Source organism: Lepidochelys kempii, chromosome 2 (genome assembly GCF_965140285.1).
Source record: "Lepidochelys kempii isolate rLepKem1 chromosome 2, rLepKem1.hap1, whole genome shotgun sequence".
NCBI classification, from domain to species: Eukaryota; Metazoa; Chordata; order Testudines; family Cheloniidae; genus Lepidochelys; species Lepidochelys kempii.
The window spans coordinates 113,093,472-113,114,763 of NC_136381.1; the positions used below are offsets into that span (position 1 = coordinate 113,093,472).

General features: G+C 43.5%; 1 protein-coding gene across 8 annotated transcripts in view; it reads right to left on the minus strand.

Annotated features, from left to right (window-relative positions):
• Nucleotides 1-21,292, minus strand: part of PHACTR1 (phosphatase and actin regulator 1) — a 459,703-nt gene that overhangs the window by 42,141 nt on the left and 396,270 nt on the right. For all 8 annotated transcript variants that reach the window (XM_073332014.1, XM_073332016.1, XM_073332013.1 and 5 more), the window contains 2 exons: nucleotides 16,776-16,837; nucleotides 4,591-4,731 (listed from right to left, as the gene is read on the minus strand). In XM_073332014.1, coding sequence (XP_073188115.1) covers nucleotides 4,591-4,731; nucleotides 16,776-16,837 — 203 coding nt within the window. The remainder of the gene's footprint in view (nucleotides 1-4,590; nucleotides 4,732-16,775; nucleotides 16,838-21,292) is intronic.

The following is a 21,292-nucleotide window of genomic DNA, read 5'->3' on the forward strand; positions in this document are numbered from 1 at the left end:
GTAACTGGATAGTATTTCACCCAAATCACTAAAGTCTCAATCCTGCAACTTCCGTGGGTCAGGACTAGGCCCAGATTGAAGAATGTCTAGCCTCCAAGCAGTCTCATAGACATTAAGGTCAGAAGGGACCATTACGATCATCTAGTCCGACCTCCCGCACAACGCAGGCCACAGAATCTCACTCACCCACTCCTGCGATAAACCTCTCACCTACGTCTGAGCTATTGAAGTCCTCAAATCATGGTTTAAAGACTTCAAGGAGCAGAGAATCCCCCAGCAAGTGACCCGTGCCCCATGCTACAGAGGAAGGCGAAAAAACTCCAGGGCCTCTTCCAATCTGCCCTGGAGGAAAATTCCTTCCCGACCCCAAATATGGTGATCAGCAGAACCCCGAGCATATGGGCAAGATTCACCAGTCAGATACCCAGCAAAGAATTCTCTGTAGTAACTCAGATCCCACCCCATCTAACATCCCATCAGGCCTATTTACCATGAATATTTAAAAATCAATTAAATGCCAAAATCATGTTATCCCATCATACCATCTCCTCCATAAACGGATCAAGTTTAATCTTCAAGTCAGATAGGTCTTTTGCCCCCACTGCTTCCCTTGGAAGGCTATTCCAAAACTTCACTGCTCTGATGGTTAGAAACCTTCGTCTAATTTCAAGTCTAAACTTCTTGATGACCAATTCATATCTATTTGTTCTTGTATCCACATTGGTACTGAGCTTAAATAATTCCTCTCCCCCTCCGGTATTTATCCCTCTGATATATTTATAGAGAGCTGCTGATGGTCTAGCCCAAGATCGAAAAACCTTGAACTTTGACTTTTTTTCCCCATTGGTCTGATCAGTTTATGCTTCTACCTTACTGCCTGATTATGAAACCTTTTACTCATGTGAGTAATGCCACTGGTAAATGCTACTCATGGGAGGAAGGGGCTATCTCTAAGGAAATCTGCACTGGTATAACCCCCTAATACAGATAAATTACATCAGTGCAAAACAGGATATGTGCCAGTGTGATTTATCCAAGAGCAAACTGCCTTCATCTGGACTAGAACCAACGCCAGGCATAAACAGACTGAGGCTATGTCTACACTAGCACTTTCGTCATTAAAACTTGTGGCTCAGGGGTGTGAAAAAACCCACCCCCCAAACGAGAATAGTTTGAAGGAGGAAAAGTGCCAGTGTGGACAGCACTTCGTCGGCAGGAGCCATGCTTCCGGCAACAACACTACCACCCCTCATTTATTTTGTGACCGGGAGAGCTCTCTCCCGGCGACAAAGAGCGGCTACACAGTACACATTACAATGGTGCGGCTGCAGTGACACAGCCGTGCCGTTGTAAGGTGCGCAGTGTAGACATAGCCTAACCATTGCTTAGGGCCCCGCGCAGCTTAAGGGGCCCCCAAAATATTCCTGCTGAGGGTCTCCAGTGGGCTACCACTGCCTCTGATTTAGACAAGACCTAAGCCCAACTCTTTGCATGGGCTACAAAACTGGGCCCATTGTGCTCTTCAAATACAGCTTTGGTGTTTTATTTACTTTGGAAATGACTGTCAGGCTGTGCCTTATCTATCACTGAAAAGACTGACTGTTTATGCAGCAGCTCAAGGGCCTGCCCTCAGCAGACTGATTTGCGACCTAAGTGACTGTGAAGGGCCACACAGGCGGCTGACTCCCACAAGGTCTGAAATCTATTACCCCATGCATTCCTGATCTATTGGTGAGATTTTAACATGCCCTTTTTATTCCTCAGACCATTACAGTTGGTAAAGATGAAGTCAGACTGAACACAATTCCGCACATCCAGAACATGGAGAGCAAGATTAACTTGACAAACAGAAAATCCATTAGAAAAATATATTTTTGCAATAAATCTTCGCCCTGGCCTGTGAAGACAGAGAGTTACTGAATAGTTGCTGTGGAGGGGAATAGTCTTCAATAGGGGAGTTTTGGTTTTGTCAGAGCTGGTTTCAAATTGTTTTTCTATTTTTTGTTTAAATGGTGCAAATGGTGATGTGGAAAAGCAGGCATTGCAGATGCCAGCAATCAGGATATTTTCCACAGGACCTGACCTGAAGAAGGAAAAATAGATTAGTGCACTTTTTTTGCTCCCTTATACATGCAGAAGGAATGCCAAGCCTTGTTTCCTCTGTTTTGCTGGAGGTCTTGATCAGCGACCACAAGAACTCAGTGATACAGACTGGCTTTCTACATACACCATAAATAACGGTCCCAGCTGCATTTTTCTCCCATATTTACTTTATTTTCCTTTACTTTCTTTTTTAATACTGGTACTTAGCACTTTTATACTACTTTTCAGCCACAGATCTACAAACACTTTACAAAGCTGGACAGGCATTATTATCCCCATTTTATAGATGAGGAAAAATAAAGTACGGATTGGTTAAGTTACTTGACTAAGGGCCTGTCCACAAAGGAAAGTTATGTTAGTATAAGCCAAGATGTGAATTGAAACTGATATAGTTATCTCCACATAATGCCCAGGATGGACAGTCTTATTCTGGAATAAGTAAGCCTTGTTTCGGTTTGGTTTTCATTGCTTTGGAAGGGATTAAAGTTAAACTGAAGAAAGCCACTCTAGAATCAGATTGTCCCCCTGGGTAGTTATACTAATATAACTATATTGGTTTAGCTATACTGGTGGTAACTGCTAACACATGCCTGTGTAGACCAGCCTTAGTTGCACAGTAAGTCAGCTGTAGGGCCAGGAATAGAAATCAGGGCTCCCAGTCTTATTTCCTGTCCACTGGACTACAGAGCCTGGTGGTAACATGCTGGGTTGACACAGTTCCACATTAAAAAAATGTAGACCCTGATTTTCATTACACTACGGACCCTTTAAATCACACTGGCAATGTAAAGGGGCCAAAGAGTGGATGTAACATTTCTCAGGCCCACAGTCTTGTTTGTCTTGAGAACTGCAATAAAAAGTTTAAATTTCTCTGTCTCACTTTGTGGACGCTATCACCTTGTCTCTGCTTGAGATAGACATTGCGCTCTACATAGTAGGACAAAGAAACATGCAGAAACAGCCTGAACTATGAATACAGTCCACCTTCTTTCTGCAACCTCAGTGTGACTTATAGAATGTCAGGGCATTAAGCCCTTTGCTGCTAGTTCCCACCACAGACTCAACGTGGTGGTAGAATATTGGCACAACTGATGTGCCAAACTCCACTAACACTCAAAAGAAGGTGCACTTGATACAGAGAACTGCTTTTCTCAATATATATGACACACAAGACAATAATTAGGTGGTTAAAAAACCTTTGGGGAGCAGGAAAGAACATAAGAACAGCCATACTGGGTCAGACCAATGGTCCATCTAGCCCAGTATCCTGTCTTTGACAGTGGCCAATGCCAGATTCTTCAAAGGGAATGAACAGAATAGGGCAATCTTCAGGTGATCCAAAATCATGTTCTATCCCTCCTGCCTTAAGATAAAGATACTGGGTAAAATTTCCAAAAGCAAACAGGACCGGCTCTAGGTTTTTTGCTGCCCCAAGCAAAAAATTGGCCAAGCTCCGAGAGCGCAATTGCCCAAGCAAAAAAAAAAAAAAAAAGGGCCGCCCCAAGCAGGTGCTTGCTTTGCTGGTGCCCAGAGCCGGTCCTGAAAGCAAATGAGTCCCAATGGCTTTCTATTGGACAGGTGCTTTTGACAATTTTATCCATTGACATTTTGCACCCAAGGATTAATTAATTATGCAACTACAGCTTTGGTGAGTGCCACTGAGGTACTGGTTCATTAATTCTGTCTCCCGGTATCATGCGCAACCTTGCTTGTAGGAGCGCCCCACCCATAAAGTGGTAGAATTACTCAGCGCAACCAACCGACACACACATGCACAAATACAAGGGCAGTCAGCAAGGTCTCTTCCTCACAGGGCCTGATTCCCCTCTCATGCTGATTTTACACCAGTGTAACTCCATTGATTTCACTGGAATTAGTCCTGGTTTACTGGGATTGGCAAATGAGGCTCAACATTTCCAACCAGAAAACAAAATAAATTAACATAAGCAGAAAAGGAACAGAAAACTCATCAGCTCCGAGTTCAACACAGCCCTGCAACCCTAGATGGTCAGTACCCTCCCAAAGGCATTTCACCCTCTACCTTCCAGCCAGCCGCTCTTAGGCCTTGTCTACATACAAAAGTCGTACTATTTTAACTATACAGGTATAGATAAAGCAGTACAATCCCTCTAGTGTTCATGCAGATATATGATGGGATAAAAGAGGTTACACCAGTATAGTTTATTCCTGTATAGGAAGGGGAATAAGTTATACTGATATAAAGCACCTTTGTATAGGTAGATCTGCATCCACACTAGGGAATGTTCTGGCATAACTATATTAATTACAATCACATTCCTAACCAGCATAGCTATGCAGATACAAAATCTGTGGGTAGACCAGGCATTCTAGCCTTTCCCCTGTACACCTTTGGAAGGAGACTGAATTGAGGGTAGGCCCTTGTTCGCAGTGTCATGTCACACCAGCATTACAGAACCTTGTGATCAATACACAGCTCCTATCCCATCCTAAGCTCACTGGGCTTACTTTGTCAGCGGCTGAGAGTCGCGTCCAGGGTTTGTCCGCCCTCCTGTCATAGTCCTGAGCATCTGCCACTTCCACGTAGTCACTGAAGCGGATGAGGATCTTTTTCTCACGCAGCTCTTCCACTGTGGGCCTTTGGCTCAGCTGCAGGTACAGGGGGAGAAAGGGCACCACAACTTAATTCCTCCCCACTCGCCAGTGGTATTCATTGAGTTATTTTACAGGCAGAATGATCATAATGATAGCAGGTCCCAATGGTAACACGGCCAGCTTCATTAGTTTTAATTATCTTCTGCATAGTCACTGGCTGGAAGACAAGCCACTGTTTTGCCTTCTGAATACCAGATATGAGGGGGCAAAAAAAGGCCCTAGAGTTAGAGTAGCTGGTTGCAGGAGGATCCCTCAGTGGCACAGAGTCGGCATAGCAACTTATATGCCATCCCCCCTACGGCTGGAGCAGGGGCAGTAGGTTGGGGAGGGAGTGTGGCTGGAACGTCCCTATGCTTCACTGATCCCTGGCTGCTGTTGATACCCAGCAGAAGTCAAGCTAATAGCAGAGACTGGCCCAGTGCACAACAGGCACAGGAAGATCAGGAGAGCACAAAGGTGACTAGTCACCTTCACGCACCTCCTAGGGAGACCAGACGTCTGATATTATTGGCACTGTTGCAGTATAAGGGGCTTTGTCTGATATAGGCAACTATATTACCCCCCCTACCACTCCCCCCCCCCAAAAAGTGTCCCGATTTTTGACACTTGTTATTTGGTCACCCTAGCACCTCCCCACCCCAACGCCCACTCCTGGGTTGTGATGTGTGCTCTTTTGCTGTACCGGAGGCTGCAGGCTGAGGAAGTGAGCCTGTCCCTTTCTGAATTATGATCTAAAGGTGACAAAGCGCCATTACTTACCATTGTAATACCTCATGGAAGGAAGGCAGGATGGCTTTTGCTCATTAAGCTTTTCACTTTATGCTTTAGTTTGATTTTTTGTCACAGCATATTGGATTTTTGAACAGATTATATGAGTACAAGCAAAAATGTTCAGGCACGTATTGCATCATGTCAAGAAACCATCTTCATTGTTCCAAAGCAATTTTTCTGAGTTCTGCAGAAATGTAGGCCAACCATGCTTAAAAACACAAATCAGAAATAATATGCCCATAGTCCACACATACTGTAGTCACGTACCCAAGGGCAGAATTTGGCTGTAAGGGATTTATTCTCTTTGAACGCACAGAACTGCCATTACTGTCAATTGGAATTATATGTACTTTTCTAAGGAAGAGACTATATATACATATTCGATGCAAACAGTTGCATTAATCCAGCATTATCGCTGAACAGTTAAACTCACAGTATGTAAGAAACTGCAAAAATTAAAGTTCCAATAGCAATTTTAACTTGGCCATGTTGCCCATATGATAAGCTTTATGGCACAAAATACATTCTATATTACCTCAGACCTTAGTCCATCCTGTGTTTTGCTGCACATTGGGCTACCCACATTTGCCATCCTTGCCTGTCAACTGCCCTTCTCTCCAAATCTTCCCATTTCATGTTGAGGTGCTTGATGTTGTTCAGAACTGTTCGTTATTCGCAGTCTTCCTCTCTTTCTTCTTGCGTTTTCTGGCTTCCATTCAAGGGTCGTATTCGGTAAGCGTTCTTTTTCCATTCTCAGCACATGTCCCAGCCACTGATCTCTTCTTTTGTAGATTATCTGTGAGAGGGCGCCTTGTCCAGTAATTTTCCTGACTTCTTCATCCGTCTTCCTATCTCTATAGGTTATTCCCAATATTCTTCTCAGACATTTGTGATGAAATGCAACAAAATATGATGGAGGAGAACATGCCGGAAGAATGGACCCTCGGTATCATAATCAAGTTACCAAAGAAAGGTGATCTAAATAATTGTTCAAATTGGAGGGGAGTAACACTTCTATCTGTCACAGGAAAAGTATTAGCAGCAGTCCTCCTGAACAGAATGAAAGGAAAGATGGATGCCATCCTACGTGAACAACAATCTGGATGTAGACAAGGGAGATCGTGCACAGATGCTATTTTCTCCCTGAGACGGATTATTGAGACCACAGTTGAATTCCAAGGCAGTCTTGCCATCAATTTTGTGGACTTTCAAAAGGCATTCGACAGTGTAAATGGAGAAACAATGTGGAAAATTGTGAAACAATACGGAATTCCAACAAAATTAATCAACATTATGAAGGCATTCTACACCAACTCAAAATGCTGCATTAAAATGGAAAATGGATTGAGTAAGCCATTCAACATTTTATATACGTAACATATAATGCTACCCAATTAACTAGAAAAACAGAAATGGTAAATACTACAGATGTGCAACATAGCTGAGCTAATAGTGCTGGGATAATCTTAATTTTTGCATTTCTTAATTTTGATTAAAAGTTTCAAATAAGCCGAAGGGCAACATCTGCAAAAATGCTTAAGTGACTTAGGAGCCTAAGCCCCATATTCAAAACTGGCTGAGGCCCAGATCCTCAAAGGTATTTAGGCCGTCAACCAATACAAGTTAGGTGCCTAAATTTCTTTGAGGACCTGGGCTGCACATACCTCCCCGCCGAAATTCTAGTGACTTTCAATGAGCTTTAGGCTCCTAAGTGCCTAAATTGTTTTTGAAAATCACTTAGATAGTTTGAAAATTTACCCTTTGTGATTTCTGTGCAACTCCAATGGTGCACTAAGAGTTTTTCCTCAATGTTACATTTCCTAAGCTTTTTAAAGAAACAAAGATTAAAAAAAGCCCATACTTAATGATGATACCATTTCAATGGTGACAATTAGGCTTTGGTGTTCACACATCGCTGAGGTGAATGGGGCAAATTCCTATGTTTGCTGCTGCTACTGTACGGATGAAAATAATTTTCTGCAAGGCTGATTTAACAGGGAAGAAGCTGATTGCAGAATATTGCTGATGCAGCCAAAATTTCTTATTACAACAGAAAAAAGAAAGATTACTATTTGCAGAATATTGCTGATGCAGCTGAAATTGCAGAGATCCTAAAAGCAGCTGTTCTCTCTCACACCATGTTTTGATATGAAGTCAGAGTTTTATGGGAGGATTTTGTGGTGTGTATTTCACTAAAACAATTACAATCACTTTTGCGCAAACTGTACTAACAGTGGCCTGAGAACAGTAGCTACTGCCTATGCCCAATCCCACGCTCAGGAAAAACAGCAGACACTGAGCATGCTGGGTTGGGCGGGGAAAATGCACATTGTGATGTCAAAGCGGGGCTTTGTTAAACTCTGCTAATAACATCGCAAGCCATCTTGTTTTTTGAAAACAACAGTGCACCTCGGCTTGTACAATATTTTTTGCTACTTTTGTGAACTATTTGTTCCAGGCAATAATACAAAGCTATCTTTGGGATACACAGTACCCAAAGTCAAGTTGAAAAGAGAAATGTGTATAAAGTACAACTGTCTCTGTGCTTCTCTCCACACTACAGAGATAACCAACAACCAATAAGGTTGGCTGAAACATGATTATGTTATAAACACACTCTCTCGTTACTTAGCAGGGCAGAAGAAGCAAAACCACCACCTGCAAAACATGGTAAGGAGCCATTTATAGGCTATATCAGGGTTAATGCATGGTTCTCAAACATGTTTTTTTTCTGTCCTCAAAAGCAAGGAAAACAAAACATGTTTGGGCTGTAACTGTGGTTATTTTTATCTCGTAGATGGTCCTTCTCTCTGTGTATTACAGCTCACATCAAATATAATTGTGAATTATGTGTTAGGGGTTCCGTGCATGTGAAAATAATAGAGAAACAAATGCTGTCAACCCTGTTAACATTACAACGTTGCTGTTCAGGCAGCTCTGCAGCAGGTTAAACATGATTATTTCTCCTCTAAATTTTTATCTAACCCGCAAATGAGCCACTAAGAAAATCCCCAAACCACCCCTACATTTAAATAATATCACGGCAGGAACGAAAAGCAAGGACGTTCAAAGATAAGTTTGACACTCCATCTTTTATTTGAGTCAACGTGCCTCTTTTCCCTACGACATGAATTAAGGAAGTGTCAGTGTGTCTCTTCATTTCTGAGCTCTTGTCAGTTCATGACAGATCTTGGTCGTTATTTAAAAGTAGAGATTTTTTCTTTGGTATTTAATGCCCTATTTATATAGTAGGGGATGACATTTGATCAAAAGATGAAAGCCTGTCAACTAAAAGCAGTTTTTAAAAGATGGATTCAAAGGAAACACGGAAGTCAATTTTTTCAGATTTTGACTGATAAATTACTGCAGTCCTTTTGGGGTGAGGGAAGGCTTTTTTTATACACTTGTTTTTCTTTCATAGCTCCTTGCCCTTTTAACCTGATTTAATATTTGGGCGATGTTGCCATACTAAATTATTTGCTTATTTTCCCTGCAGGAGGCAGACACGAGGATGCCGTTTGATGCACCATGGCATACAGTGCCAAGCTAGTGCGTGGGTATATGGGTGGGTGGTGCTTCTCACATGTCAAGGAGGCACAGGTGCCAAGCGGCTTCAATGCCATGGAATTTTGAAGTTTATTTCATTAAGGTGTGTTAGCTCAAAATTGCAACAAAGGCTTGAACAGCTTAGGAGTAGGGCCTGTACGTGCTATGGTTAATACAAAGAATATTGATAATTATACATACACACATATAGATAATTTTTATAATAAAAATCATATTTACACACACTAAATACTCAGTACGTTAAACCAAATAAGGATCTGATAATAATAAATAAAATAAGAGACTACTACAAAGAACGTGTGTGCTTTAGATAGACTGCAATAAATAAGGCGGTTATTTACATAGTTAACATACTGATCTGTTAGCAATTCGTTTTCGTTCTATTTTGATTAAGTCCTGTTATTTACAGTCTCTCTTAGGGCCCAATACTGCACAGGATGAGCACCTCTTGTACCCTGCTAAGCATCCTCAGCTCCCAGTGGGTCTGATTCTCTAAGGTGCAGAGAACCCTCAAATCCTACTGATCTCAGTGGCAGTTCAGGATGCTCAGTACTTTGCAGGGCTGGGTCCTTAAGCAGAAAAACAGTATATACCACTTCAGCATTTGTTCTTGGCAAGGACATTCAGGTTATTTGCTTTGAGACCTTTGCTGGGAATTTAGTTTATATCTCCTGAGCTACAGTATCTTGGGTCAAAAGTAACTACTTAGTGGACAACTAATAAAACGGATGACTGCCTCCTCATAATGGTCAGGTGGGATACGTCACCATTATAAAAAAAGTGAAACTTGCTTCAAGCATTCAGTCAAGAGCCTGACACAACTGGTTGCTTAATGAAGGTGGTCTACTCATAAAGATGGAGAAGAATTGTACCCAGTGGATGAAGCCCTGGCTTCATCAAGTCAATGAATGTTTTGCTACAGACTTTAATGAAGCTAAGCTCTCTCCCAGTGTGCTTAGGGATGCTTTGGGGCAGTGTTTTAGGACGGGAAGTTTCCTAAAAAAGCTGGTGTTCACTAGCACAGGTTTCACTGTCAATATCTGGAATGAGCAAGTTTTAAGCAGAGGGAATTCTCGTTGCTCCCATTTGTGATGGCAATGAGATATGCATGTATCTTTTCCTCCTTCTGGGTGTATACAGGGGGGGGCCTGTGTGTGAATATTGGGGAGTTGGGGAATGTAATCCCTTGGGCTGGATATTGGTCTCACATTAGGGAAATCAGGAGGAACGCCCCTGAAGTCAATAGAGTTCCATCAGTGTAAATGAGATCAGAACCAGCCCTCTGTATGGAAGGGGGGACGGGGCGGGGGAAGAAGGGGATTTCTTTCAGTGTTGTCAGGAACACTGGAGATAAAACAGCAGCTAATTGCAACCTTTGGTAACAACCCCGTTTGCAAGCTAAAACAAAATAAAAGTGCTGTCTCCTCAGGTTGGCAAACCAAACCACCAATCCCCTGTATAGCAGAGAATAACATCGTGTTCAGCAATCTGTCCTAGGGATGTTACTAGGTATGCAACTAAATGCTGAACTTGCTCTGTATTTCTAGTGTAACAGCAGCTGAGCGCTTGGCTATACAAGGAATTCATGGGGAAGTCAGTGCGAAATAGCAAGGATGTGAATTTAAAGTGCAATAGCTATTCTGCACTAGCTCCCCATGTGTACACTCTTACTCTGCACTAAGAGTGCCTTTGTGGGGTTTAGCTTAATCCACTTCCAAAGTGGATAAACCAATATCAACCAAGGAATTGTTAGTGCAGAGTAAGTGTGTTCACATGGGAAGCTAGTGCAGAATAGCTCTTCTGTACTAGCTATTATGGGCTTTTCCCCACAGGCGACAAGCCCTAAGATGTTGCTGTAGCCCGTCACTTAATCATTGTCTCCTTAGGGTTCTATGGAAGTTCTAATGGGGTGTTTACTCTCACATTATCCACCCCAGTTTCCATCAAAATTCATGCACCGCTAACAGACGATAAATTCCTTGCAGCGTTTCCCGATGACCCAGAACCTCCAAAGGAAGGTTACTCACCTGTAATCAGAATTCTTCAAGATGGACTCTGCAGGGTCACACACTTTGGATATACCAGTGGCACAGGTCATACTGGGGTAGCTTCTAGTAGCAGTGTCTGTTGGAGTGCCCCCTTCCTCGTGGCTCTGAATGGTTGGGGGGCAGGGCTATACCGTGGGTGCACGGTGTGCCAATCACCCCAGTTCTTTTCATTACCCCCCTCAGGTACAAAACTAAAATTAGGATTCTGAGGAAGACGGGGAGGTGGGCAGGGGAGTGCGAATGTGCAGAGTCCATCTTGAAGAACTCCTGTTACAGATGAGTGAACTTCGTTCTTCAAGTGGTCTCTGCACATCTGGGGAGTTTGTCAAGCAGCATTATTCTCTCTGGCTGGTGCGATGAGCTGGCTTGCTTAAAAAAGAGACTGTCATATGGCGTTACCAAATTGTGGACTTTACTTCTTCTTGCTCTTTGAACAGCAGCCACCATCCTGGATGTATCTGGCAGGATGGGAACCCGCAGGATGCAACTGGTATAGCTTATCTGATTTTTTTAAAATTGTCTGTCCAGATGATGGATTAGCCAGGTATTTACTGCAGACACTAATAAACCATCTTGAGCTGGCAGGCTAATCTTACTCCTAGAAAGTGATCCCAGAACTCTGAAACCAGGCATGCCATTTCTAAATTTACAAAAGAGAGGGTTTAGAAAAACGGCAGGGCAAGGGGCACCCCTCTTGGACCCTGGTTTCTTTGCTGTCGTTAATTCTGACACATCAGATCCTTAGTTAAAAAAAACAAGAAAAGAAAAGAATAATGTAAAACAAATTAAAATCTAATTGAAGGCTGCTGCACAGGGAATGATCCAAAGACCTGGCAAGGCTCCTGGTCCATCTGCTACCATGGTTGGAAGGAACGAAGGCAGTTTGTGTGCCAGGCCCTGACATTTGGAGCTGCAAGGGGAGGAGCGGGGGCCAGGAGAGTGCTCCCCAATGGGCACTGCTAACAGAAGATTCTGCTCGTTCAAGATGCACTGTCAGTTCATTCCAAGAGTGGGAATGTGCAGAGGCCACCTGACGAAGAACATGTAGTTTTGGCCCCATTTTCAGTAAGACGCTGCAGGGAAGGCTGAGGCATGACAGCTGGGCAATGTATTCACACTCTCCAGGGCCAAGAAAGCCTGCACAGTGATGAGCGCTATGTAAATAACTAGATAGAGATGTATGTATATAGTGAAATCCACAAGCTGGAATTAGTCTGCCAGGACAACACAGGCAAAAAACCAGTTTACAAAACCAAACTGAACTTTCTGTGGGTTAGGCTATCAGCATTTGAGCCATACAGGAAACAACTGTTGCATTTTAAGTTGCCATAGGAAAGGAGGAGGCACAAACAATCTGTACAGACTCCCCAACAACCCCTGTGATGTTCATCTGCAGCCTCTGCTCTCTTCCCTCACCATCCTGAAACTCCTTGATGCTTCCTGCTGACACACTCTCTCTCCCTGTCTCTCCAGTGCTTCGCTTACTCGAAAGTTTTTGATCCATCTACAGTGCCCTCAGACCATTGATCCATTCTTAAGGACTTCCACACACTCCTTAGGAATGCGTTACTCTGTCCCTGATCTGGATCTAGGTCTGCGAGAGATTTATTTCAGGTTTTAGATTTACAGTAAATCTAAGTTGCTCTTTGAATAGCACTGAGAATTTCTGTGTAATGAAGCTTGTGAAATCATCAACGGCTCCTTTCCAATCCTTTCTGGGCTGAGAAGTAGTCTCCATTTGGATGTCTGTATTAAAAACGTAACCTTTAACAGTTTGCCCACGGGGTAAAATCTCTTGTCCTTATAGTGCGTCATATTTCAATATATCATCATCATGCTGTTTCAAAAGGCCAGCCCTGAAGATTTTCAAGGACACTGTCAGTGGTGCTCGCAGCCACACACATATTATGCACAGTGCATAGCACTGGCAGGGGTACCAGTTGGGCAGCAGGTTTGCCCAGAGGTATGTGGGGGGGAAGGGGCAGTTTGTCTTTGGCCTCCCATTTAAGAGGGGGGCCCCCAAATCAAATGGTGTTGCAACCTGGCATGTGAGGTCACAACGCCATGCAGGTTTGGCTCAGTGGCTCCTGGATGGAATGGCTGCTGGGCAAACCTGAGAGTGATTGTGACCCTGTATGCCAATTTGCAATGCCCAGAGCCAGGAACCGGGCTCAGCCCCCTGGGATAGGTGTCCAGCCATTGCAGTGTGAGCGTGGTTCACGTGAAGAATTTCTGGAGCTGCCCCTGGACACCAAAGAGGAACTGTTCCACTGAAGACAGGATGGTCTCACAAAACCAGATGGGTAACAATTTGTGTTGTTTAATGTTCTTACAGTTAAGAGACTTTAGAATGGAAACTACAGAAGCGTCTTTCCCTGTTGTTATTAGACATACAATGCTACTTGAATAAAGCTCTGCATATATTTCTTCACTTTGAATTTGCTCTGTGTGTGTGCGTGTGCATTAAATACCACCCGGAAACAGGCAGGTATAGTGGACTAAACATTTGGAAAGACCAGTTAGCTTTGTCCACGATCTCAGGTTTAACATTCCTTGCTAATTAGACTCCAGTACAGCTGGGCAGAGAGAACCTGCCATGGTACTCAAGATGCAGAGACATATCGGGGCCATATTCATGAAAGTGAGAGCTTGGGGAATAATTGGAATCTTTCTGAAATTCACCAGGTACTTGGCATTCCTAATTGTTATTTGTAAACTTTCAAACTTTATTCACTCCTTCTCTCTAGTGATTTCTGAGCATTTGTTCTCTACAGGGACACAGTACATTTGTAGATCACAGGAAAATCCAATACTAGTGAAGTACCATGGTTCTTTCTGTATAATTACAGACAATTAGAAGCTGTCACTAGAACAATTAGTTTACAAATTGAAAACAGATAAACAACCTAAGCCATGTATCCACTTAGGGCTTGATCCCAGGAGCTTTCCATGCACAAAGCTCCCACTGAAATTCAGTGTGATTATAGTATGTGTAGAGCTCATGAGATCAGATCCTTATTTAGCAAAAGTCCAAAAAGGGCCAAAAGGAATTTGTCTAGATATGAGCGTCAAAGAACCTAGTTTAATAGGAACGGAGGGTGTGCAGTACCAGGCTCAACTGTTGCTATTGTTTGCAAGTGCAAACAGGAACTGCCTGTCAAGTAACTGAAACCTTCAGGCTCACAGGTACAGTTGCAGTTATACAGTAGACCAGTGGTCACCAACTGGTTGATCGCGATCGACGGTCGATCCTAGAGGATCTCCCAGTCGATCACGATCTCCGGCGGCACAGTGGGGCTGCCACTAAGAAAGGCTCCCTTCCTGTCCCAGCCCCATGGCGCTCCCGGAAGCAGCCAGCGCATCCCCGGGGGCAGGGGGCGAAGGGGTCTCCCTCCACACGCTGCTCCTGCTTGCAAGCACTGCCGCCGCGATTCCCATTGGCCGGGAATGGGAAGCTGCGGCCAATGGAAACTGCGGGGGTGGTGCTTGCAGAGAGGGGCAGCGTGCGGAGCCACATGCCACCTGTCCCTACCCAGGATCCTCAGGGGCACATTGGCCCCTTCCAGGAGGAGCGTGGGGCCGGGGTAGGCAGGGAGACTGCCCTAGTAGCAGCCATGCTGCACCGCTGACCAGGAGCTGCCAGAGGTAAGTGCTGGCTGGTGGGAGGCTGCATCCCAAGCCCCAGCCCCCTCCCAGAGCCAGCACCCCGTATCCCCTCCTGCACCCCAACCCCCTACCCCAGGCTCAGCCCAGAGCCCCCTCCCACACTGCGAACCCCTCAGCTCCAGCCCAGAGCCCGCACCCCCTCCCAAACCCCTATCCCAGCCTGGTGAAAGTGAGTGGGTGGGGGGGTGGAGTGAATGGGGCGGGACTTTGGGGAAGGGGCAGGGACTCGGGGAAGGGGCAGTGTAGATCCTGGGTTGTCCTTAAATTCAAAAAATGATCTTGGGCATAAAAAGGTTTGAGAACAATGCAGTAGACAGAACACTTTAGTCCTTGTAGCGGTGACCTCTTCAGTGCAAGTAGCTGCTCTTGCCTTCTGCATTTCCTGAAGGGCGGATGTGTGGCGGGGAACTGTACAGTGACAGGGCAAGTTGGTGTATGAAAGCCAGATTCTTTGGCAATTATGTGTGTGTGTGTGTGTAATATTTCTATCTTGCAGGTCTGTTTAGCAAATAGCACTACCATTTGGACTGGATTCCTGTACATGTTTGCCAGTCTAAATATAACAAGAATGAAAGACTTGCAAAATGATATTTGCCATTTCTGTGCAGAGATTAACACAAGCTTTGCCTTGAAGTAGGTGCAATGTGAATTGATTCTTTTCCTCAAACATCGGTATAGCAGGATGGCAGTGAAAGTGTACTTAGCCTTGTTGTCAGGATTTTTTTTTTAAAACATTGTAGCTCAGTGGGCCAGATCCTCATCTGTAAATTGGCATACCTCCATTGACAAGATAGAGCTATGTTGATTTACGCAGACTGAGACTCTGGGCCATTATTTCTAAGGGTGAAAGAAGCCAAGGTTGGACAGAAGACAAACTGACCCAAAAATTAGCCTGGAATTAAAACTTTTTTTTTCACATTGCAACAAATATCCTGTTTATAGCCCTTTCTCAGTTTTATTATTTATATATTTTACTACTGTCTATTCAACTTCTTGGTGTTTATAAAATTGTTTGGACAAGAGAACTATATAACAGTATGAGTTCACAGTGGTGCTTCTTCCATCTCTCTCCTCATATGGGAAATATTGATACAAACTGCAAAACAAACTTTATTTAAAAAGAACAGGCAAGGTCCTGAACGAATATAAATGAGTATAGTGCCGCTGAAATCAATGGCTCCATGACAGTGGTGGGCAACCAGCGGCACGTCAGGGTAATCCGCTGGCGAGCCGCGACAGTTTGTTTGCATTGACTGTCCGCAGGCACGTCTGCCCACAGCTCCCAGTGGCCAATGGGAGCTGTGGGAAGTGGGGGAGGGCTGCAGGTTGCCCACCACTGCTCTGATGAAGATTCACACCAGCTCACCAAGTATATATAAAATTACTACTGTTTACCCTTAAGAGTAGAAGAATCATAGATGGAAAAGACCTATTAGGTCATCTAGTCCATCCTCTTTTGCCAAGACAGGATTGTTCCCTTTCCTGCATTACACACGATCTCTACTGCTTTGTTCCTATCTAGTTTTAAATGTCTCAGGCAATAGTTCTCTTCCATTAAAAGTCCATTCCCCGGTATAATGCGTCTTGAGTAGGATTTTCAAAAGCACTCAGCATTGCCTTAACGCTGCTCCTATAGAAATCGTTGGGAGCCACTGACTTCAATGGAAACAGCATTAGACCAATGCTAAGCCTTTTACTCTTCCTTGTTATGCCTAAGAAATGCTTTCCTGCTCTTGAGCCTAAATTCTCCTTTGCTTATTTTCCTTCCATTATTTCTAATAATTGCCCTGGAAGTCCCCAGAGATGCTTCTCTCTTTCCCCTGGGTTTTCACCCTTAAAATGCATAGACAGTTGTTTAAGATTTCGTTCAATAATGTTTCAAGTTCTCTTTTTAAAAAGGGTGCTCTGGAAAAGAAAAAGGCAAAGAATTATGCAGTCAGTAGAAAGTTCCAGCTGGACGACAACAGTATAAAAGTTGCCTCTCACCTTGCGTGTTAATCTTCTCTTTATCTCCCGTTTTTCCTCCTGCTCCTCTTGCTCATTCCGAGCTAGAAAAAGATTTACATGATTCTAGACTGTTGGCATGATCAAAATGCACAGTATGCAACAAATAAGACTCTACATCAGTATACTTATGGTTAGGGCCCTCCAAATTCAGGGCCCATTTTGGTCAATTTCACAGTCATAGAATTTTAAAAATCGTAAATTTCATGGTTTCAGCTTTTTAAATCTGAAATGTCACGGTTTTATAATTGTAGCGGTCCTGACCCAAAAAGGAGTTGTGTGTGTGTGTGTCACAAGGTTATTGTAGTGGGGGGTTGCGGTATTGCTACCTTTTGATGCTGCTGCTGCTGGTGGCACTGCCATCAGAGCTGGGCAGCTGGAGAGCGGCAGCTGCTGGCCGGGATCCCAGCTCTGCAGGCAGAGTCACCACCGCCAGCAGCGTGGAAGTAAGGATGACATGGTATGGTATTGCCACCCTTACTTTTGCACTGCTGCTGGCTGGGTGCCTGGCCAGCAGCCACCGCTCTCCGACCGCTTAGCTCTGCAGGCAGTGCAGAAGTAAGGCTGGCAATACTGTGACCCCCTTAAAATAACTTTGTAACCCCCCTGCCACTCCTTTTTGGGTCAGGACCCCCAACTTGAGAAACACTGGTCTCCCCCATGAAATCTGTATAATATAGGGTAAAAGCACACAACAGACCAGATTTCATGGGGAAAACCAGATTTCACAGTCTATAGCGTGTTTTTCATGACCGTGAATTTGGTAGGGCCCTACTTATGTTTCATGGCTTGACAAATGCAGAGAAAGTGCTTCTGGGAACAGCAAACTTCCCTACCCACTTGCTACTGCACTTCCTTCTGTGCCTCATGAAATATCCACATCTTCTGCCTCAGTATCACTATGAATTTTACTTCTTTGTGTGTTTCACTTTCTAGCATTACCAAGCATACAGCCAGTGCTTCAGAAACCACTGTCTGCATTCTGGTGGCCTAGCGGTGGACAGTGATATTACAGCTAGCCTCTGAGAAGAACAGGCTGAGAGGGCAGGAGTTCGGGAGAAAGCAGAAATATTTTTTCCCTGGCCACAGAATAATTTGTCCACAGCTACTCAGTGGAGGGTCTGGAAATGAAACTCACAATAGGGGTACTGGGTAAAGTCCCAGGCACAGCACACAGAATAGCCTGCCATTATCTGAGCTATTGTCTAACAGAGTGGTGAGAAGGGCCTTCTGATACAGGCCTTGCATAGCAACAGCCAACACTGGGGACAACACGCTTTACAAACTAAAACCAAATAGGCCACGTGGCAATATCTTACCAAGACAAGCCTGTGTCACAAAGGCTCAGGAAAGTAATATCTAGCACTGCCAGCTCTATTAAACTGTCACAAGCCCCACTGATCCCTAAACTTAAAAAATAGGCTGAGGGCAAAACTTTCCAAAGCTCTTAAAAGTCACATTTTCAAAAGTGACTTAGGCACTTACAAGTCTAAATCTCACTGAAAGTCAGTGAGATGTAGGAATTTAAACAATGGGATGTAGGCTCCTAAATCAGTTAGCGCTTGTCTTCACTGAGGGGTTAACCCAAGTTAATTCTGCAGTGAGACCATATCCTTATTTACACTCTTTTTGAAAAGCTTACGCCATTGTCTAGGCACAATCATAATACACAGATAGCTTAGGTAACTAAGCAATAAGCCACAAGAAAATGTTCATTACTGAGCTGTTGGAGCGGACTCTTAAGGCTGAGCACCTTCAATGAGTCAAGAAACAATAATAATATACTATTACTTTACACATACAGTCTATTGTATACAGTGCCTTTCATCCAAGGATCTCAAAGTATTTTACAATTGTGGGTAAATATTACCCCTGTTTTAGAGAAAGGGAAACTAAGGGCTGTTCTACACACAGTTGGAGCACTGATTTAACTGAACGGGTGCTGGAACCAATGTAGCTCAATCCGGGCAAATCCCTACTGTGGGTATTCTTAAAACTTTCAGTTACCAGCTGAATTAAGTTAAGCCAATTTAAGGCACTCAAACTAATCTAAAAGTGTCCACACCTGGAGTTTATTTAAAACGATGCAATTAAACTGGTGTTCAAAGTGGGCATAGACCAGCCGTATGGCGCAGAGAAACTATTTGACTTGTCCACGATCACAGAGCAAATTGGAGGCAGAGCTAGGATTAGAAACCGGGTCTCCTGATTCCCAGTCTGAGGCTCTAACCAGTACAGGAGAAATCCTGGCCCCAGTGAAGTCAGTTGCAAAATTCCCACCAACTTCAGTGGGACCAGGATTTCCCACTAAAAATGCAGCAATTCAATACATGTTGTGCATGATCGTCTCCTATTATAATAGGGCTCTTTAATTTCAAATGGCAGATTTCCAGTAATACTTTTAAAATAAAATTTTCTGGAGGAAGGAATTTCATGCAATAGCAGAAGGATAAGGAGACAGCAGGGGACAGACCCCAAGCACCTTTTCTATACTATTTCGAATACATGTATTGCTCAATTGTTGCTCTTTTTCTTCGTTTTTTTTTTAAGTTTCCTGCATAGTTTCTCCCTCCAATCAGTCTCCAGTCAGACTGATTTATTGTTCCACACAAAATCTAAGGAGCTGATCTTGTCAACAGTTTACTAACAGAAACAGTGCCATTGAGTAAATCTTTGAAGGATCAGGCTGTGAACTGGGAGAGGTAAACAGCTTCTAACAGGGCTCAGAATAGAACAAATTGGCTGGAAGGCTACAAATAAGTGTCTGAAAGGGCAGAAATGAGGCTTCTTAACAACTGCACTATTTTTCCTGTCTCCTTGTTTCCTTTAGCCCAGTTACCAAGCTGTAGAGACAACTGGGTAGGGTGAAACCTTTACCAAGTGAAAGCTGGTCATTGGCAATTGTCCTTGTCTGAAGCCAGAAAGTGATTTCTTTATTTTAAAACATGGCTAAAATTGATGAAGTCCTTTTAGATCTACAGAGCTTACAAAACTGTTGCTTTGTGTGTTTTGTTTTAAGTGGTCAGGAGATTTTCTCTTTCTCTCTAGCCTCTTTATGTGAGAAGAACTGGAATTTTCAGGTCTGATGTCAGTGCCAGTGTGACATTTTGACTGAAATCGTGTCAGACCCATCAGATCCAATCTCATTGCCTTTTTACAGGGAATTCATGCTCATTGAAGGTGCCAACCTGGCATCCTTAAAAGCTGAAGTCCTGTATTCATCACAGATACAGTCACCATGCAAGTTTCCTCATAAACTAATGCGTCTCACCCATGCCATAGAAGGACCCTCCGCATGGGTGAGCATCAGTTCAGCCTTCACACTTATCCAGCACACAAAACTACAGAGTGCTGTGTTCCTCACCCAAGCTGCTTCCTGCCCGTGACTCTTATTTAAGTCAATGGGAGTTGAGGGCATGTGGCATTTCATGGGAGGCCCTCAGCTTCTCTTCTCAGACAACCATAAGTTTACTAGTGCCGTCTGTGGCCGTGGGTTTTATGCTATGAGTACCTGTGCTTTTGGAATTAGATCAGCAAGACTATCTTATTCATTCCGTCATAGTGGGGCTAGGAAATGGACAGGTGATGTTTGCATGAGCAAAGACTGGATGAGTCAATAAATTTTGCCTCCTTTTGTTTTCCCCCCTGGAACGGAAACTGACATATAAGAACACAGTGATGTCAACCGTGACAAGTGCATCAAGGAAATTTCAGCTCTAACCACAGAGGAAAACCAACTTACTTAACTTTGAAAAACACCACGTGTTCATTTACTGTATTGTAAATTGGGCTAATAAAAATAGTTTCACTTGTTTGGGATAAGAACTTTGGACTTAATTTTCTTGTTTCACATCATCTATCTGTCCATCTATCTATGTTCTTATATATTTATTTAAATTGCGTCACTGAACTATTCAAGGGGGAGTGAACGATGCTGTCTTGTAATGCTGACCATACTGGTATCTGATGCTCCTTAGTTTGGATTTTTAATATTTGATGTTTTCATTACATAATATTTCAATAATTTGTTCATCACGCAGGTGCTTCAGCAAAGGTGTGAGGTGATTTATAAATACAATTATTATGTAACAATTTCCCCCCAAGTATTTAGGAAATTTTTCATTTACCAAGACATATGGAGTTCTATGGCAGATCTATGTTTTATTTAGGTGTCGAAATGTAGTTCTAGATTTAGGATAATAGTTTCAAATGCACTTAAGTCACTTAGGAGCCTAAGACCCATTTTACAAAAAATCCCTAAATGACTCAGGGGGATGAGTCCCACTGAGATTTAGGTTCCTAAATGACTTGGGCACTTTTGAAAATTTTACCTGTAACAGCCCTATCTTTAGATACCTAGGTTTTTAAATGTTGGCCATTAAGTCTATGGTTCAGACAATGCTGCCAAAGCTGCAGCCTGACCCCCCGACTCCTACCGCACCAGTACCAGTGTGGTGGTTACTGGTCATGCTCCAGTGCCAGGAGATGTGTGGTATCAG